Raw genomic sequence first — 17,181 nt, 5'->3', positions numbered from 1 at the left:
AAATACAAATTGTGTGCTGCTGTAATGTTCTTGCTTCAGTAGCAAGTAGCAATTTCTATATGAACAACATCAACAATACAGTCTCAAAATCATTGTAAATTCGCCTATATTAGTCGTTTAGAGTTCCACGCAGGGTCAGTGTCTTTATTTCTGTGATTAAACCGTTTTCGATTAGAACTAATGTTGCTTTCAATACAGGACGATCTTATTGCTTTCTCTCAGACCTCCGATTAAGAAACATCATAATCTCAGCCCTTTATACTCATTACCACAATATATTATGTATCTGCTATACTACTGAGAGAACATAGGCCTTTCTTGTATGCCAAACTCCATAAATAGTTTAAAAACGATTCATCTGGGATCTATACATGGTTGAAGTACGGGGTACGTAATTACACTTTCCTCCATGTGTCCACCTGTAAAAATTACAGCTTTTTATTTATCCCTTATTATACAAAATACAAAGCAAACCTACAATGGGTGGACTTATTGCGATAAGCATTAAAACGTCTATTATCTTGGGATCACATAAAAAAATATTACAGAGAAACTCAGAATTGAACATATAACTGTCCATTCCAGTGTACATAGCCCTACGGCTAATGCAGGCGGTCACAGCTCGAGTCATCGACGTCTGTTTGCGTTACCTGGACAACTCCAAGCTGGACACACTGCCGCCGCCCCCACCTTTAAACAAGAGGGACATGAAGACCGTCTCGTGTGCCATCAAAAATTCAAGAAGAGTCATGGAGGATAGACATGTGGAGATCGGAAATTTGGAAGCGCTTTTCGGTATCGAGGTAGGGTTCTCTTCTTGAACTAGGCAGTAACATAGAAACACGCAAGCAGCAGGCAAGGTCATCGAATTTCTATTCTATTCTAAGCTGGAGACAAGGTAAAACAAATCTTAGAACAGCAGCCTAGCAAGCGAGAGTGGGTTTATATTGGTGAATCACCGCGTCATTTATGTGTTAGTGTGTACGATCACATCAGAAAATATAAGTCCCCCTAAATACCCATTCCAAATAGAACATTCAAAAACGTTTTGGATCCGGAATTTTTGTACGATTATATGATAACACGCCCTACACATATTTGCTGCGTAAACAAAGGTTTTCCGCTGACAACTAAATGGCGTAGTAGGTAATTAGCTCATATTGTAATGTTAATTCAGTTGTGATAGATTTTGGCAGAAATTGTATGATTCATTTCGAATAGAAACTTAATTAAGTGTTTGTATTGGTAGTACAATTATGCTAATTTTGTTCAATTATTAGGTTTTATTTAATCAGACTGTATCATTATCATTACTTAGTTATAGTTTCATAGTACAAAACAAAGTCGTTTTCCGTTGTCTTTCTGTCCCTATGTATACTTAGATCTACGCTACGCCACGGATTTTGAGGCGGATTTTTAAAAAATAGCTTTATCTATTGAACCTTCCCCTTGAAACAAGAGTGATTCAAGACATTTAATGACATGCATAATATTGCACCCGTGCGAAGCCGGGGCGGAACCCGCCTAGAAGGAGTCGTTGTTTTCTGACGATCACATTATTTTGCAATACTTAGATATAGAATAGAACAAACTAAAGGGATACATTAGATATGAAATAGTGAAGGACCTTCCTTTGTAGCCAGTAAAAACTAAATGCAACAAAAGAAATTATGAGGATTTGGGGAGATTTTGAGAAAATTTAGCAAAAACAAAACGTAGTTTTATTTGTTTTCCAGACGACAGAACCCACAAGTTTCTACGCGGTGTACGACGGTCACGCGGGCTCTGCCGCGGCCACGTACTGCGCAGCGCATCTCCATCAGTACCTGGTGGAAAGTCCACACTTCGCCGCCGACCTCCAGAAAGCTACGAGGGAAGCCTTTCAGAGGACGGACGTCGAGTTCGTCCGGAAGAGCAACCAGGAGGTAAGGCTGTATGTGATGTGTCGTGGCGCCTCTAGTGGCGTTAGACGTATTTTAGAAGTAGAAATAAGTGGGTACGCGTAAAAAAATCTTTAGACTTTTCTTTAGATCCAACCTACGTTTCTACCTCAACACAATCAGAGATTTCAAATCAAGAAATCTATGACTGAAACATTTTCCAAGATGGACGAGAGAAAACATGTTATTTTTTTATGGTCCTACTTGATTGTTTGAATATTCTAGCTTGCCTTCCGAAACTTTGAAGTTTTCTAAATGTTTGACTGATCTAGAAGTCCACATGGCATTAAGTTTGGTCTGATTTTATAGCTTTTGGTCTGATTTACACGGATCTTTTCTAGAGAGCATGCGGCGGCAGCACAGCGGTAGTAGTAACTATGCGAGGGAGACAGCTGCAGGCGGCGTGGGCGGGGGACTCACTGGCTCTGCTGGCCAAGAGGATGAGGCTCATGCAGCTCGTGTGTCCACACAAACCTGGACGGCAGGTGAGATTACACTCGACCGACCTTCCCTTTTTCCTACAGTCGAATTAAAAATGCCTTCACTTATGGCAGTTGAGGGGTTAGAGGTGCGGGGAGGGTGGTTAGATCTCAACCTATTCGAATTGGCTTTTAGGACATAGAATTAAAAACGGTACATATAACGTGCAAGCTGCGTGTCATTAGTGGCAACCCCGACTGTACCCTGTGTGTGCCTGCGGCAAGGTCATCGAACTACTCTATAAATCTCATTACACCGTGCTGTGATAAACATCACCATGGCTATTTTAATGTCCCCACTGGGGTAGTGCACTTCCTTCTCTATTGAAAATGAAGAAACGTGTGCCCAATGCGGATTGGTGCGTTTCAGCTTCCGCAAATTTAGATATATATTTTTGGTCACCCATCCCGAGATCGACCATTGAGAAAGTTGCTTATTATAAGAAGTTAAGAAATCATATAACACTACTAGTTAAAGCTTTTTGTCTTTGTCTCTCTTCCCAAATTTATAAACATTTCGCAAACTTTTTTAATTCAGCTCTTTCTAGCAGTCGAGCCATCAATGCTGAATAGACAGAATCCTATGTTTCTCCTTTCATACATATATATTTTTAAATTGTCAAACAATGTCCTAACTTCTTGGCAAAAGCTCACTCTCAATTTCCTGTAAACGAAAGAAATTGAGCCAGCAATATTCACCTTTGAGAACTTCTCGCAGGACGAACGCGACCGAATAGAGAAGTCCGGGGGCACGGTCATGTATTGGGGCACGTGGCGCGTCAACGGACAGCTTGCTGTGTCGCGCGCTATCGGTGAGTTTGTTTGCATCCTTAATATAAATAACATTTTTCTTATGTGTAATAGAGACAATAAAGTTTACGGGCGCAGCAATTGAAGAGGGGTCTGACTTGTCCATAATACGTAATATTGATTCAATATTGCTACTTTACTAGCGACACCACCCGGCTTCTTCCAGTTACGGTGATATATAAGAAACGTAAACCGAGAAAACTTACACGTAGTCATAATACTTACACGTAGTTTGTAGCTTGTGAGAAATAACTATAAATATAAAAATTGACGAGAAAAAGTGCCTGTGAATTTCTGAATAAATTATTTGATTTTACATATTGAAAAACAATGTCCTCTGCTGCGTTTGTCTGTCTATTCGCGATAAACTCGAAAACTACTGCACGAATTTTCTTGAATCGGATTGGTTTTAAATGAGTATAATTATAGACATACTCAATTTACCATTCCGCTCTTACAAGAAAGAGAAACGTACAATTACGTAAGCAGAAAAGGGTCAGAGCGCTGATATCTTTTGTATGCATGGCATTAAGTTCACCTGTTGTTAACTTATATGTTGTTCAATAAAGTTTAAATAAATTCCGTCTCATGTGGCTACACCCATGTCGTCTATAGTTTTCTCGGCATAAGATGATAATGCTGTGGCGACCAGTAATATACGCACACACATACATCCTCACAAACTTTCGCATTTATAATGTTAGTAGGATTATAAATTTTTTTCTTTTCTTTTGATATTTTTTCACGTCAAATTTGACATCTGTTTTTTTTCAAACAGCTAAAATCTACATTTCGGAATATGTTTGGCTTCCCTCCTTGGAAATTAGGCGTATATAATATGTTTGAATGTAATCAAATATTATCGGTACTTTTTACACTACATTAACTCACCCAAACGCATTGCAAAGCATGAAAGTGTGATGGTAGTAATCGTTAACGCACCTTCAATGGGACGTTTTATTGTTATTGCTTCATCCGTGCGGGGAGGTGCGATTGCGATTAATCGATTGTCGACGACATTGGTCGCACGTCGGAATAGGGAATAACTGCAAACGTGTATGACACATTACATGTATATTTATTTACTTTATAAGCGTTTTTTTTGGTCGAACACCAGAAGATCTTAGTCGTCTGCATGAGTGCTGGCAAACAGCAGTGCTTGCATTGTTCTGTTGCTTTGAAGAGAGGAAAAGCACAAATCATCGAAGTGGTTCAATAGGCTGTTGTTAAATGCTTTTGTAATTTATTATAGATAGAATAGAATGTAATCGATTGATCGCTGCACCCTGGAGTCTGGTTTCCTACATAATATCTAACATTCTTTTTGCAACGACCGTCAAAAGGCGATAAGTAAAGATTTTGATGCTTTAGTGCTGAGCACAAGAAGTGCTGGCTTGATGACGTCAACGACATTATTGTACCATTATTTGAGAATTAAGAATGCTGGGCTCAGGCATTTTATGGATGATGATGAAACCGGGAAAACGCTCAGAAAGCTCACTCGCTTCTCACATTCTGAGATGAGATGAGAGAGATGCGTATACATCTCTCTCATTTGAATGAGGGAGAGAGAGAGAGAGAAAACTATACACGGCTTCCTAGCTAAATGGAGTTAATCGGATATTTTATTGTTATTTACGAGAGTTAGTATGATGCGAAGACAGATCATTAGGGTCGCGTGGCGGTCGCGAATTTGTTGGGGTGCGAAATGCTGCGTCATAACCATGTCATTCTGTAACGTGACAAGTTCCTTAAGTTTCATGGGGCTTGGATTTTTATACGTAAAATTGACTGGTAAATACGCAAATATTGCAGGCCTTGGAGTTAGGAAGGAAACCTCGCACTCTCCTTTGAAGTATTAAAGCATTTTGCAGAGTTAACAGATTTGTTCTTAGATATTTTCACTCAGTGTTGGACTTGAAAGTCTCTGTAATGACGTTTTATTTCCTGTAATGACTTGGTCTAATGACTTGTGTTATTGTTATTACGAGACGGCGTGGCAGTATCATCCGAAGGCAGATAATTGCGATCGCGTGCGAATGTCGGGGTGCAAAACGGTATGTCATTACCGTGTCAGTCTATCAAATGACTAGATAATTGTTTATTTTTTACGTTTCTACATAGCATGAACTGTTTGCGCATGGAAATGTAGAATAATTTCCAACATTAATAGTCGTCGGTGGCGCATGATACGAAAATGCAATTGATTCACGTGAGATTGTGCTGGATGGTGTAAAATGATTGTAACTCTGCCATTCTTCAAACGATTAGCTTATGACTGCAATCAAGTTTAAAACAACGCATTTTTTTCCTTTTACAAATTCTCTCTAATTAAATTTAAAACAAACGTCTCATAACAAACGCTAAAAAGCTCATAATTACAAGCGAACGCCGCCATTGATTTTCAATTACTCGAGTTTTAAACAATAGCGGTGCAGGACCCGTGATTGCGTGCGCGCGTCGGGCGCCGTCCTGTCGTGCTTTCGGCCAAAACCTGCACGTAAATTAAAAATAATACAGATATAATTATTTTGTTACTGGCCAGTAGTTTTGTGATTCGTGGCCAGTAGTTTTCCAATAATAAACACGTAGGAAAAATTAGTCGTAATAACCAAACAGGTTTGCGAAAGGTTCAACTTGCAAATTATTGCACTAAATGTCTAAACTTCTTAGTTCATTACCCTGTTTTATAGATAGAAGTTAGCAAAAGTTATCGAATGGTCACTAATCAACATGTAAGTACATGTTAGTAATTAGTAGTGTATTGTGATTGACGATATTATATCGATCGATACTTATGGCATATATAGCAAGTTTTCAAACTTCAGATATTATCGCAAATTAAATGGCTATTTCTGCGCTCTCATTATTTTGCGCCCGTATCCCACCCTACGACCCTACTGCACGCAGCAAAACTGTATCGATCACTCGGACACGGGGTGCATCCAAATCACAGTTTCAACAAACTCTAGTGTTGTTATATTTATCGATATTCCCCAGATTTAAATTGAATTTTGTTGCATGCAACTGATGAATTTGATTTACTATTTTTAATTGGAATAAATAATTAATACCCATATAAATGTTCGCGCAAAATTGACTGCATTGCGATTCCACATTGCTACATGACGGGACGGGAACTAATTATATTTGAAATATGAAAATAATATTATTATACCAATCGATCGTGGTATTTGCCACGATCCCTAAATCAGAGATAGCGATCCACGTTGACGGCTTAGTTACACCATAAATATTGACATTTTCCTTACAGCTTCTCTCCCCACGTATCGGGAGTGAAACCCATCGATTTCGATTTCGGCAGATTGAGTACGGAAATGTTCTCTCTATCTTTGGAAAGGCCCTCGGCACTCTCTGCCTGGCTTTCATGCTAGATTAGGCAGATATAGACACCGTATCTATGGCGTTAGGACCGCCCGGATCGTATACCTTTGCTTGTGAATTGGGACGAATTTATAGTTTCGTAACACAGATGTCTTGTATTTGTCCATTAATTCAGTTGGAAACTACTTCTAAAAGGCACGCAAAAATAAAAAACAATGAGTCAAACACATATTATTTTTATATGAGCTTTACATTGGCAATGGACAATAGCAGACTAATGTTCCTCTGTTTCTTTGTGTTGTTGTTGTTTCTATGTGCGATTCCCATCATTAACTTATGTTTCATGTTAATAGGTAGTTTAAAAACTATAGAAGTAGAAATAAAAATAATTAATCACCTATTATTGGTAAAACAAGTCGGTCTGAAGTTTTCACTTTCAATGTTTGTATCATTTACTGCACAGTAAATGTGTTATTACACTTATTATAATTAACTAGACTAGAAGAACCTTTGAAAATCGTTATTATTATAAAAACTTATTTGCATAAGATCGATTTATGAGTAAACTGCATAAAAAAACAGGCCTTGGCATACTCGAACGGCTGACGTAATCTATTCATAATGGTTCATTTTATTGGACTTATAAAAAGCCTTTATAGAAACTATTGGAACAAATGTTGTCTACAGCCATATTAGTCAACTACAAAATAACTTTTCAATAGGTGTTTTAGTACTTCATTTGAATGACGCGTAAAACAAATAGCGACTTCGCGATACGTATCTCTTAAGCCTTTATATTGCTGACAGATTTTCTATTATATTGATCTATAAATGACGTTTTACAACGGCAGGACTATTGATATCTTGCTTTTAGTCATGGAGATAATAAAAAAAATCATAACTTTGCTATGACAAGTAGAAATCCCTATTCTCTGCCTACCTGTGGAAAACAGGCGTGTTAAACAAAAACTGAAAGACAGGATGTTTGTATGTATAAGTAGGCCACGCCTGTTCAATATTTACATTATTTTTCCTGCCCTTATTCTAGTTTATTTGGGGTTGTATTATTTGCTTATTCTCTTATTTGTTATACGCTACTTTCTGAATTTGAAAGTACAAATAAACTTTTCACAGCATTCATCTTTCATATATCAACGTCACTTGGTTCCCACCAAGCCCAGTCCCAAAAATCCGACATGATTTATTTAGTCTTGGCAACCTTATTTACATATCTTCATATTTTCAAGTCGAAATGGCAGTATGCGTATAATTTGACGTAACTCCTTTCATTGGCTTCAATATGGACTCTTTTACTGTGATGTAAGAGTGGTAATTAAGGAACATGTTTCTAATTGTGGTGTCCTCGTGGCACAACACATGTGGTAATATGTTACATGCCCATCCTTCGCAGGTAACTGTACATCACAAACAGACTCACTGATGTTCCACCGCAAACAAATCAATCGCTGCACAGGCTCACTAACTTCGAATTAATTGAATCGACTATGGTGTGTAACTATCACACTAATAATATTTTCCAATGCAGGTGACGCACAGTACAAACCATACGTGACGGCGCGGCCGGAGATCGAGACGGTCGACCTGGATGGAGACGAGGACTTTGTGGTGGTGGCGTGCGACGGGCTCTGGGACTTCGTCAGCGAAGACGACGTCGCGTTGGCGGTCTACAGGCAACTCGCTGCTGATCCGGGTGAGTTAGCACGAGCAATGTACACGTACACGGCAACTCTAGAATAGTTACTGTGAGCACACACTATCATACACTTGTACCTATTAATAATACTTAAGATATTGTGTGCGCATCACAATAGGCACGTAACGACAAAATTTTTGCTGAGCAAAATGCTCGGCAAAATCGAACAATTGATGAGCATTGCTTAGTTTTTCCTACATACAATGCTCACGTTTTTCTTTTCGGCCTTGCTCAATCAAATAGATAATTGTTTTCGGCCTCCTTCTGTTCCCGCCACTTTTCCCTATTCTGGGCAGATAAAATCCAGTCCCTGCCCGCTATCTTTTTGATATCGTCTTTCCGTCTCATTAGCTACACCCTGAACCTGTTTAGCTACATAGCATACATTGGTTGAAATAGCATTGAACATTTATTTCTTCGAAGAATTGTCTAAGGATAAGTTTTATTTATTATTCTACTATCACGGCGCAGTTCCAGATAATAAATAGAATGCCGGCTGCACACTATCCGCGAACAGTTCGCCAAACTTTGGCAGATTCGGTATACATTGAAAGAAAGAAAGACTTTTTATTGCGGTAAATAAAAGCACTCATACAAACTACGCATATATATTCGTTTATATACTCGCGCCGGTATCTGTCAGAGTTCGGCGATAGTGTGGAGCCTTCATAATACATTTCTCAAGATGTCGAAGACATGTCACCGCGCCCCGCACGGCCTCGAGCGGATGTCAGTCAGAACTAACAATATTTTACGTTTACTTTTGTTTTTCCAGATGAGAACTCTTTTGCTCGAAAAAGTTTTGATCGATAAGGGTTATTTGTCAAAATATCCAATCCAAATATCCGTATCAATTCAATTATTAACTTGTGAAACAAACAGGATACTCAAAATGTAGTTTTAGCAAAATTCCTCTTTCAGCACAGCCAGTTATTATGTAAAAACATATTTTCCTCGAGTTTCTTTTAAGCACAATATAATAAGTCATTCTTCGTTGCAGTTGCGTTTTGACCTTGTATTTATGTTTTATGTTATTTCTGTCTATGAGTCATGGTTATTGTTATTCTCTCTTTTTACAGACCAGCGAAATACTTGTTGATTTACCGGTGATTACCGTGGTTTTGGTAACGCAGAATCATAGATCGAATATTCTATACGTTGAACAATAATTTGAAAAGTTATTAAAACCAGCCTTTTCGACTGAGATAGCATAAATCTATTAATATGATAATTTATATATAAAACTAAAGTTTCTTGTCGCTGGCAACTCCAGATGCCAGCTGTTACGAAAACCATAGCGTCGCTCGTCTATTAGAGAGAGAGCTCCAGACAATAGACAAAATAAATTCATGCACAAAATTATATCACAACAAGGTTATACTGTCACGGCGTGAAAAAGAACAGTGCACCTTTCAAATTTATTTACTCCGCCGCCATTGACATTTTTACTGTCGCTTTTTAATGTTATGTTGTTCGAAACGTTTTAACAAAATTACTAAGAGCCTTTATCTAACTTGTAATCATTCGAAAGGGGTAAACAAATTTATAGCATGTTAGCGGTTAGGAGGGTTCCGTATCCCCAAACTTGCCTTGTTTTATTTCATGTAAGTCCTTACCTCAATCAGCAAGGCGAAGCCTACAATTTACGTAGAAATGTTCTCCACGTCTACCTTCATCAGTTAGTTATTTTGAGTGCTGTTACTTTAATTACAATATCTTTGTTTTAATCACGAGATATCTTTGACTATTCAAAGTATTTTTTGTAACAAGGGTGTGATGTATTCTATACAATCAACACTCGTCAAGTGTCACATTATAGCGCTGTCATGTCACATGACAACGCAATGAGTGCATGTGTGAAAATGAGTGCCCTCGTCTAACCAACTCATTAAGACCTCTAACCAACTCCACTCAGCCTGTTTGATAAGACCCTGTCAACGACAGCGGGGCTCTTTGAAACTGGCGCTAGTAATGTAGCCGCTCTCAAATATTCGCGGAGTGTTTTAATGGATCGCAACGTTCTATCGTGAGAGCTTTTGTATTGTTTCAGTGTTTTGTTCTTGTCAAAACGTTTAGGTTTTTAATTATGCGTGTAGTACGTACAGGGGTTGTGTTTGCGATTATTGTTAACTTGTTGGAGCCGTATTTTGTTTGTTGATATCCCATTTCCTATTTTTTTAGCAATTCTCATAAGGATTATTCCGAATGTATTTATTACTACCCCTTGAGATGATGACATAAATGCAACAGCTCACGTATATTATAATCCGGCTTGTTGACACATCGCTCGCTCAATATTGGGGACGTCCCCTCTGCAATCCATCCATAGTGTCTATCACAGATTTGACAGCGGCGGAATATAGTAGATCACTGTGATTTATGGTTGCTAATTTTCAAGATCAAACCGATTAACGTGAGATGTTAAGTTTTACGCAGCAAAGAACACAAAACTATATAACCACCGAGCGGAAACGGCGCTACCTGTACACTTTATGGTAGTATTTGGGCGCTGGTAGTACAGGTTTCTTTGTTTCAATAGGTCTTGCGAAAAAACCTAAGAACAATGAGAGTATTTTATGTTCCGTAACGAGATTGCGCTGCCGCCTAGATTTCAGACTGCGGTCGGCTAGTAGCCACAACCCCGCAATATTGTGTTGTAATTGCGTCGGAAGTGGGGAAGTGGAGAAATTGGATACTTTGTTTTGCCCCCAACATGCCCTCTCCCTCGTCTCCCCACCCCCTATCACCTATTATCACGGTGAAACCTTTCTATTATTAGCTTTGTATTATGTCAAATGTTTTGGCACAATAATGTTTCAATTATGCTATCATGTCTTATAGATTTTTCATGAAAGGGACTGAGTATAATGGCTGTTATAATTTTGTTATCATGTGCTCTGCTAAGTGCGTAATATTGGCTTTATGGGTCAGACAGACTTAAATTTTAAAATAAACATTGGTTCGACCAAATTAATTTATTATTCATTCCAGTCTCTTTCAACTCCACGCTCTAATGGACAGTAGGCGGTTTTATTGGATTATGCGATTTACAAGTTTAAATTGTCGCGAGTCGGTATTGAAACAGTTGGGGTGGACAGCCCGAGTTAATACGGCTTGGGGCTCGGGCCTGTCACACTCCGGATTATTGCCCCAACTTGCTCGCTCGCTTTACCTCGCTCTTGTTTCTCATTTATGAAGGTTACATTGAATTGACCCGCGTTAGTACTCTTTGTTATTCCGTGCCTGCGCTAAATGTCGACCTTCTAGGACTTATACAGACGTCTTTTGGTAATTGTCTATATATTTAATAATGGTTACATTTAACAATGCTTTTATAAGACTCAACGTAAACAAATCTGTATGCATTATGTTAAATGGCAGTGGAAACGTGTTTCTACCGTGACATACCGCGGTGTCGTCGATACAAAGCTGTGCAGGGCGGGCCCGCGCTGTCTGGTCGCGCAGTGATGGCGTCTGATAACATTGTGCTCGCCGATACCGCGATAAACACCGCGATATTACGATACGAGGAAACGCAGAACGCACTCGTTTGATCCTTTGTGATTGCTAACATCTTCCTATAGATGTGGATGGATGATTATGATGACGTTTGTCTTTTTTGTAAATTCCTATATGCTCACTAACTAGCTGCCAACTTAATCTTTCAAGGCAGAATCATAACATATATTTTCTGCCTCATCACCTCATCTGTTAACCGAATCTAAAATTAATTTGATCTTTGTTTATAGTTTGAGAACTGATAGGATATTTCCAATTCATTTGTATTCGTTGGCAATCACTATTCTTACACTTCCAAGTTCAGAGCTCAGAATACAAGGTTCAGAGATGTCGCCTGATGAACAAAAATGCGTACGCGCATCGTCCACCGATATGTAACGATGGGGCGCGATGTGACACCACATAGTTGGCTCAGCTCAATATAAACAACGCGTGCGCCGCGACCTTGACACTGTTGGACGTGCGTTATCTGCCAACTCCCATTCACGCTTATCGCAACTAGACCCCACTAGATCGTAGTAGTACCACTCACTGGGAACATTTGATACGAGCATCTGATTTACTACTGTTCATTTGTATGGTGCGATTTTCAAACTTGACTGTCTTGAATCATGTTGGACAGGAATAATAATTCTTACATCAACAAAATAATTTTAATTACAAATGTTGACGACACTAAAATTTTTTTCAAGACATTTAAAACAAATTTTCAGTCGACTCTAAATAAAGCCTGGGCTTAAGTTAAATAGAAATCCACAATTACAAAGATTACTGATCTGAATACGAGCGCCGTAAACGCTCGAAATTGTCCACTTTGACAATTACTCGAAGCGTGGTCGGTAAAATTGGTTGAAATTTCTAATGTTTTACTTTAAATGAGAGGTATAAAGAGAATGCATTGATTAAAGAGAATGCAGCCCCAGATGCTAAACTGGGCGTGGACTATAGTGCTCATTAGCATGTGCAGATAAGGACTAGAAGGAAGAGCTTCTATCGGCTGATGGCCAGAGTGGTCGACTGCGGAATGCTCATAATATACACTGCGCACCATTTATATCGTATATGTAAGAGCTGGTTCACATTAGAATGGACATTTGAGTGGAATAGCACCGACTGTATAATTTTTGCGATGTAATTATTGTAATAATTAGTTAATATAAGCAGGACTAATAAGGGATCTAATGAAATAATTATGAGCCACATATTCTATTAATCGTTTGATTACAAAATGTTAATCGATAATGTTTAACATATTTGACCAATCTTAGACTCAATTCCGTACAGAGTCTTATATGAACTAGCTTTTAACGACTAACTGTACGGTATACGGAGTAACCGATGGCTAATAAGATTAAGTCATGCTGAATTGCTAATAGCGGGATCGGCGATATCATCTTCTATTACTTGCTTTAATTAAACCCATAGTTAATGCCACCGTCATTATAATATCACTGGCTGATTTATTTTATGATGTTGCTCTTTTCGCCTCTAAAGTAGCTACAAAAGCTTGTATATGATTAATAAATCAATGGAATATTCTAGATGGTTATAACATCTGGAAACCGACCATAGTTGTTGAAAGTATACATGCACAGCGTTTCCATGATTTATTTCCTATGAAAGTGTACGCCAGTCTCGCTCCACATGACATGTCGGGCAGTACGCGGCCGTTGCTTCACGGCTTAGCTATGCAAACAGACGGCAAAATCTAGATGCTCATTATGTCAAGTGGAATTTCAACCGCAAACATTCCGCAGATACGAAGAACTGTGTTGTTTGAACTATAATGCGATTTCTAAAAATCTTAGATCAAAGTCAAAATTTAAACTGATCAATATGATTATGTTATGAACTAAGTTCTTACTCAAAATGTTATGAAAGGAAAGGGTCATTGTGAAGTGTGCCCAGTTTATCCATAAACGATCTGTATTTGTAGTGATTATTTTCCATTTGAGTGGTCGCGCCCTCCGCGAGGGTTCCACGCTATAGTTGTAATAGGCGGAGTGCCTACGGGCACTACGCCCGGACCCCTGTTCTCTGTTGTTTCTTTGACATCATTACATTCATTGTGCCACCCCTGATAGGTACCTACTCAAAAAGTCTTGAATCCTCAAATGCACCCTATTACACACGGAATAAGGGCAACTCAATAATGTTATGAAATAATTTGTCGCTCAGAGTTGCTATCTTGTTGAACTTTGGCTACCTTACACCCAGAAGATAAATTATTATACGACATTATTTTAATTGTGCCGTTGACAAAGTTTAATGTGAGTTATGATACGACGTCTCATTGAGCAAGAAAGTTTGTTTGAAAGGGATTCGGGACCCAAATAAAACTTGCTTATATGATTTTTTACGATGGGGGGGAAAACGATATATTTTATGTTTCCTAAAATTTATGGGACAATTTCTCAGTTACATAAGTCTATATGTGTTTTCGTTGTTTGAAGTAAATAATGGCCAAATTTGAATAGCCACAGTTTAATTATACCTCGAAATATATTAAAATGACGCTTAATATCGATGCATTTTTTGCGAAGATAACCCGCTAAATGGCAAAGAGATCCGGCCTGACTTCCTCAATTTGTCTCTTTTGTACTTCAAGTCCCCTAGTGGGGGCTGATAAAGAACACCGTAATCCTTTCAATCAAATATCGGGGATTACAGGCGTCGCAATTTATGCGGGCCTCTACAAATCGGGTTTTGAAAATTGCACGGATCGTCTGTCGGTCCCTTCCGTGTCGGCCTGTGGGAAAATTAAATGTGGTTACGTCTCCTGTAATCGTAAAATCCGTTCTAATTTAAAACCACATTGAAACAAAGCGTCAAGATCAATATCTTGCTAAAACTAACATTAAGCATCTACTTTATGATTTATGTTTTGCCTTATTTGTTTTCTGTATATTGTTGGTGTCATAATTTTGCAAAATCCCCGTTCTTAGTCGTCGATGACGTGAACGTGGAAATGTTATATCTTTAATTTTAACTTCTCGCAAATAGTACATTGGAACGCGTCCAGCCAGATACAACACGGTCTGCCGTCCACGCTAGCCACGGATTCTGCCACGTGGGTGGCAATCTCCTTCATTAAAACTAGCTAAAACAATGGCAACAATCTCAACTATATCAACACAATAACAATATCACAATTCGAAACATTAATGATCTTAGTTTCCCTGTAGTTTTGTTGACATAACCACAGAATTCATTGAATCAATAGAATACTGCGAAGCCTTTATCCAGCTGTAGGCTGATAAGATTGGCGATAACAATATCAATACCAGCCGATTTAATATCGATTTTCATTTTAATGTAGAATCAGCTCATTATTTTAAACAAAGAAATATTTATGTAGGTAGACATTCACTTTTATCATCAAAGTAAAACTTTATCTGTTTGAAGCGGAGTCGTTAACCTCTGGAGCGAACACCGGTGGTATTTCGGGACATTTCCAAGCTTGGTGTTCGCGTAATGTCAGTGACATTTTTTCCTTTTTTTCGTTAAAAAGCAGTCCATATTTGGCGCAGTTCATATGCGTGTTCGTTGGGTGGGTTGAGTAAAGCGACGGGACAAAGCTGGCAGCCCCCGCGTATACATAATGCATTGTGATCAGATACGGCACGCGTTGCAGCTACCTGACCCGCGTTACCCCGCTTGTGGTTGTTTTGTCCCTGGTTTGTCCCTCCTATGCCGATGTCAGGTGGTTTGACCCTCATCGCAAGTACATATTGTCATTTTTCATCTCTTCAATCAGTTGTTGATAGTCGCAAATAAGTTGGAATTGTGACAGATGTTCCATCTTTATCTGTGTTATAATATTTTTTCGAAATAGCGTTTGGATGCCTCGTCATATTTTTAGTTGAGTTGTATGATACTGAATCGTTTAAAATCATAACCTGACAAATATGCAGATTATCGTGTTGCTATGCAAACCTATATTATGTTCACACTATGTAGCGGAACAAGAGAAAGTTGGCGGGCTACCGTGCTGCATAGCACCGACACAGGTGACGTTATCGGCGTCTGCTGACTCGTCTTTACCAATTAATCCGGTATCGTATCATCGGATGCAAATTGCCGGTTCTCCGGCGGCACGGCACCGGCGAAACTATCTAATTGAGTTCACACATGAACAGTGCCGCAGAATGCATAGCGCCCACACTCTCCCACGAGAGATCCTGTGACTTAGTGGTTTCAATGGTCGAACTATGCTATAATCTAAATTGCTAATATACCGCGCAGATTGTACGACATCAGCTAAATTATTTTCTTAGCTTAATGGCAACTGGCGATGACACATCGAGGTCGATAGCGCCTTTTCAGTAGCATGCAAAAGCTTATGTCTACTGCAAAGTCAAATTTTATAGCTATACTGCCATAAAATGATGCGTTGGTTGGATAATAGGAAAATTGGCCAGTTTGCTCAATTTACTAGTAACATATTATGAATCTGACACTCCTCAAAAAATACTATTTTTCGAATCTCCCTACAACTGGTCTACTCCACGCAATTTATTGAAATTCATTATAATTCTACACAATACTATGAATCTCTAATCATGAATTTCAAACAACAGTCGACATTCTCTAATAAGTAACCTTTTTTTGCAAGTGCTGAGCTATAGGACTTACTTTATATATCTCTCGCATATATTTCTTGATTAATTTAACAGCAATTAATTCCACGCTCGGTGATTGTAATATGTTAATCTTATTACTAAACAGCTAACTTAATTAAATGTATACTATACGTGTACGAACAATACCTAAGTTTTAACAGCTATATCAAATCTTTCACCGGAAATATTACATAACACACTTCTGGTATTATGTATCCATTTCACATACTTTAATACATCTTACTAGAAAACTAATCGAATTCTATTAGATGTAAACACCACGGTTTTGATATTCGCTACTCGTTGCCCTCATCAATTATAAACACACACGCTTAATATATTTTTAATGTGTGTTCGTAATGCTTTCTCCTTATGTACCTGATTTTATTAGATACATTACAATAAATAAATAAATGTTAATAATATTATGATAACCCTTTTAGGATGTATAATTTTTAATAAGGCTATCTAGATATCGATTAGGTACATCTAGAAGCGTCAGTATGGAGCGTATAATCTGCTGATCACGTACGCTTTGGTTTCCTTTACAGGATGTTTGTGCTAGACAAACATTTAAATGTCCCCACTCCGAAGTCTACGATCAATTGACTTTTGTCAGATATCACTGGAAGAGATATTATGGCTAGACATGCTCTCAATACTTTAGTGTGTCATTACTTTTGGATTTCATACAGTAGGCCGATATGCCGATGCATTGGCATTTCCTTATGTTTTGTGGCTCTTTGCCAAAT

General features: G+C 38.4%; 1 protein-coding gene across 2 annotated transcripts in view; it reads left to right on the top strand.

The window, feature by feature from the left end:
* Positions 1 to 17,181, top strand: part of LOC128682622 (uncharacterized) — a 71,326-nt gene that overhangs the window by 10,354 nt on the left and 43,791 nt on the right. For both annotated transcript variants that reach the window (XM_053767491.2, XM_053767483.2), the window contains exons 3-7: positions 586 to 803; positions 1,737 to 1,925; positions 2,282 to 2,425; positions 3,138 to 3,231; positions 8,121 to 8,285. In XM_053767491.2, the coding sequence (XP_053623466.1) occupies positions 586 to 803; positions 1,737 to 1,925; positions 2,282 to 2,425; positions 3,138 to 3,231; positions 8,121 to 8,285 (810 nt within the window). The remainder of the gene's footprint in view (positions 1 to 585; positions 804 to 1,736; positions 1,926 to 2,281; positions 2,426 to 3,137; positions 3,232 to 8,120; positions 8,286 to 17,181) is intronic.

This window comes from Plodia interpunctella, chromosome 3, assembly GCF_027563975.2.
Source record: "Plodia interpunctella isolate USDA-ARS_2022_Savannah chromosome 3, ilPloInte3.2, whole genome shotgun sequence".
In the NCBI taxonomy this organism is placed as follows: Eukaryota; Metazoa; Arthropoda; class Insecta; order Lepidoptera; family Pyralidae; genus Plodia; species Plodia interpunctella.
The sequence above is the reverse complement of the archived record's forward strand: the minus strand, read 5'-3'. Positions and strand labels throughout refer to the sequence as shown.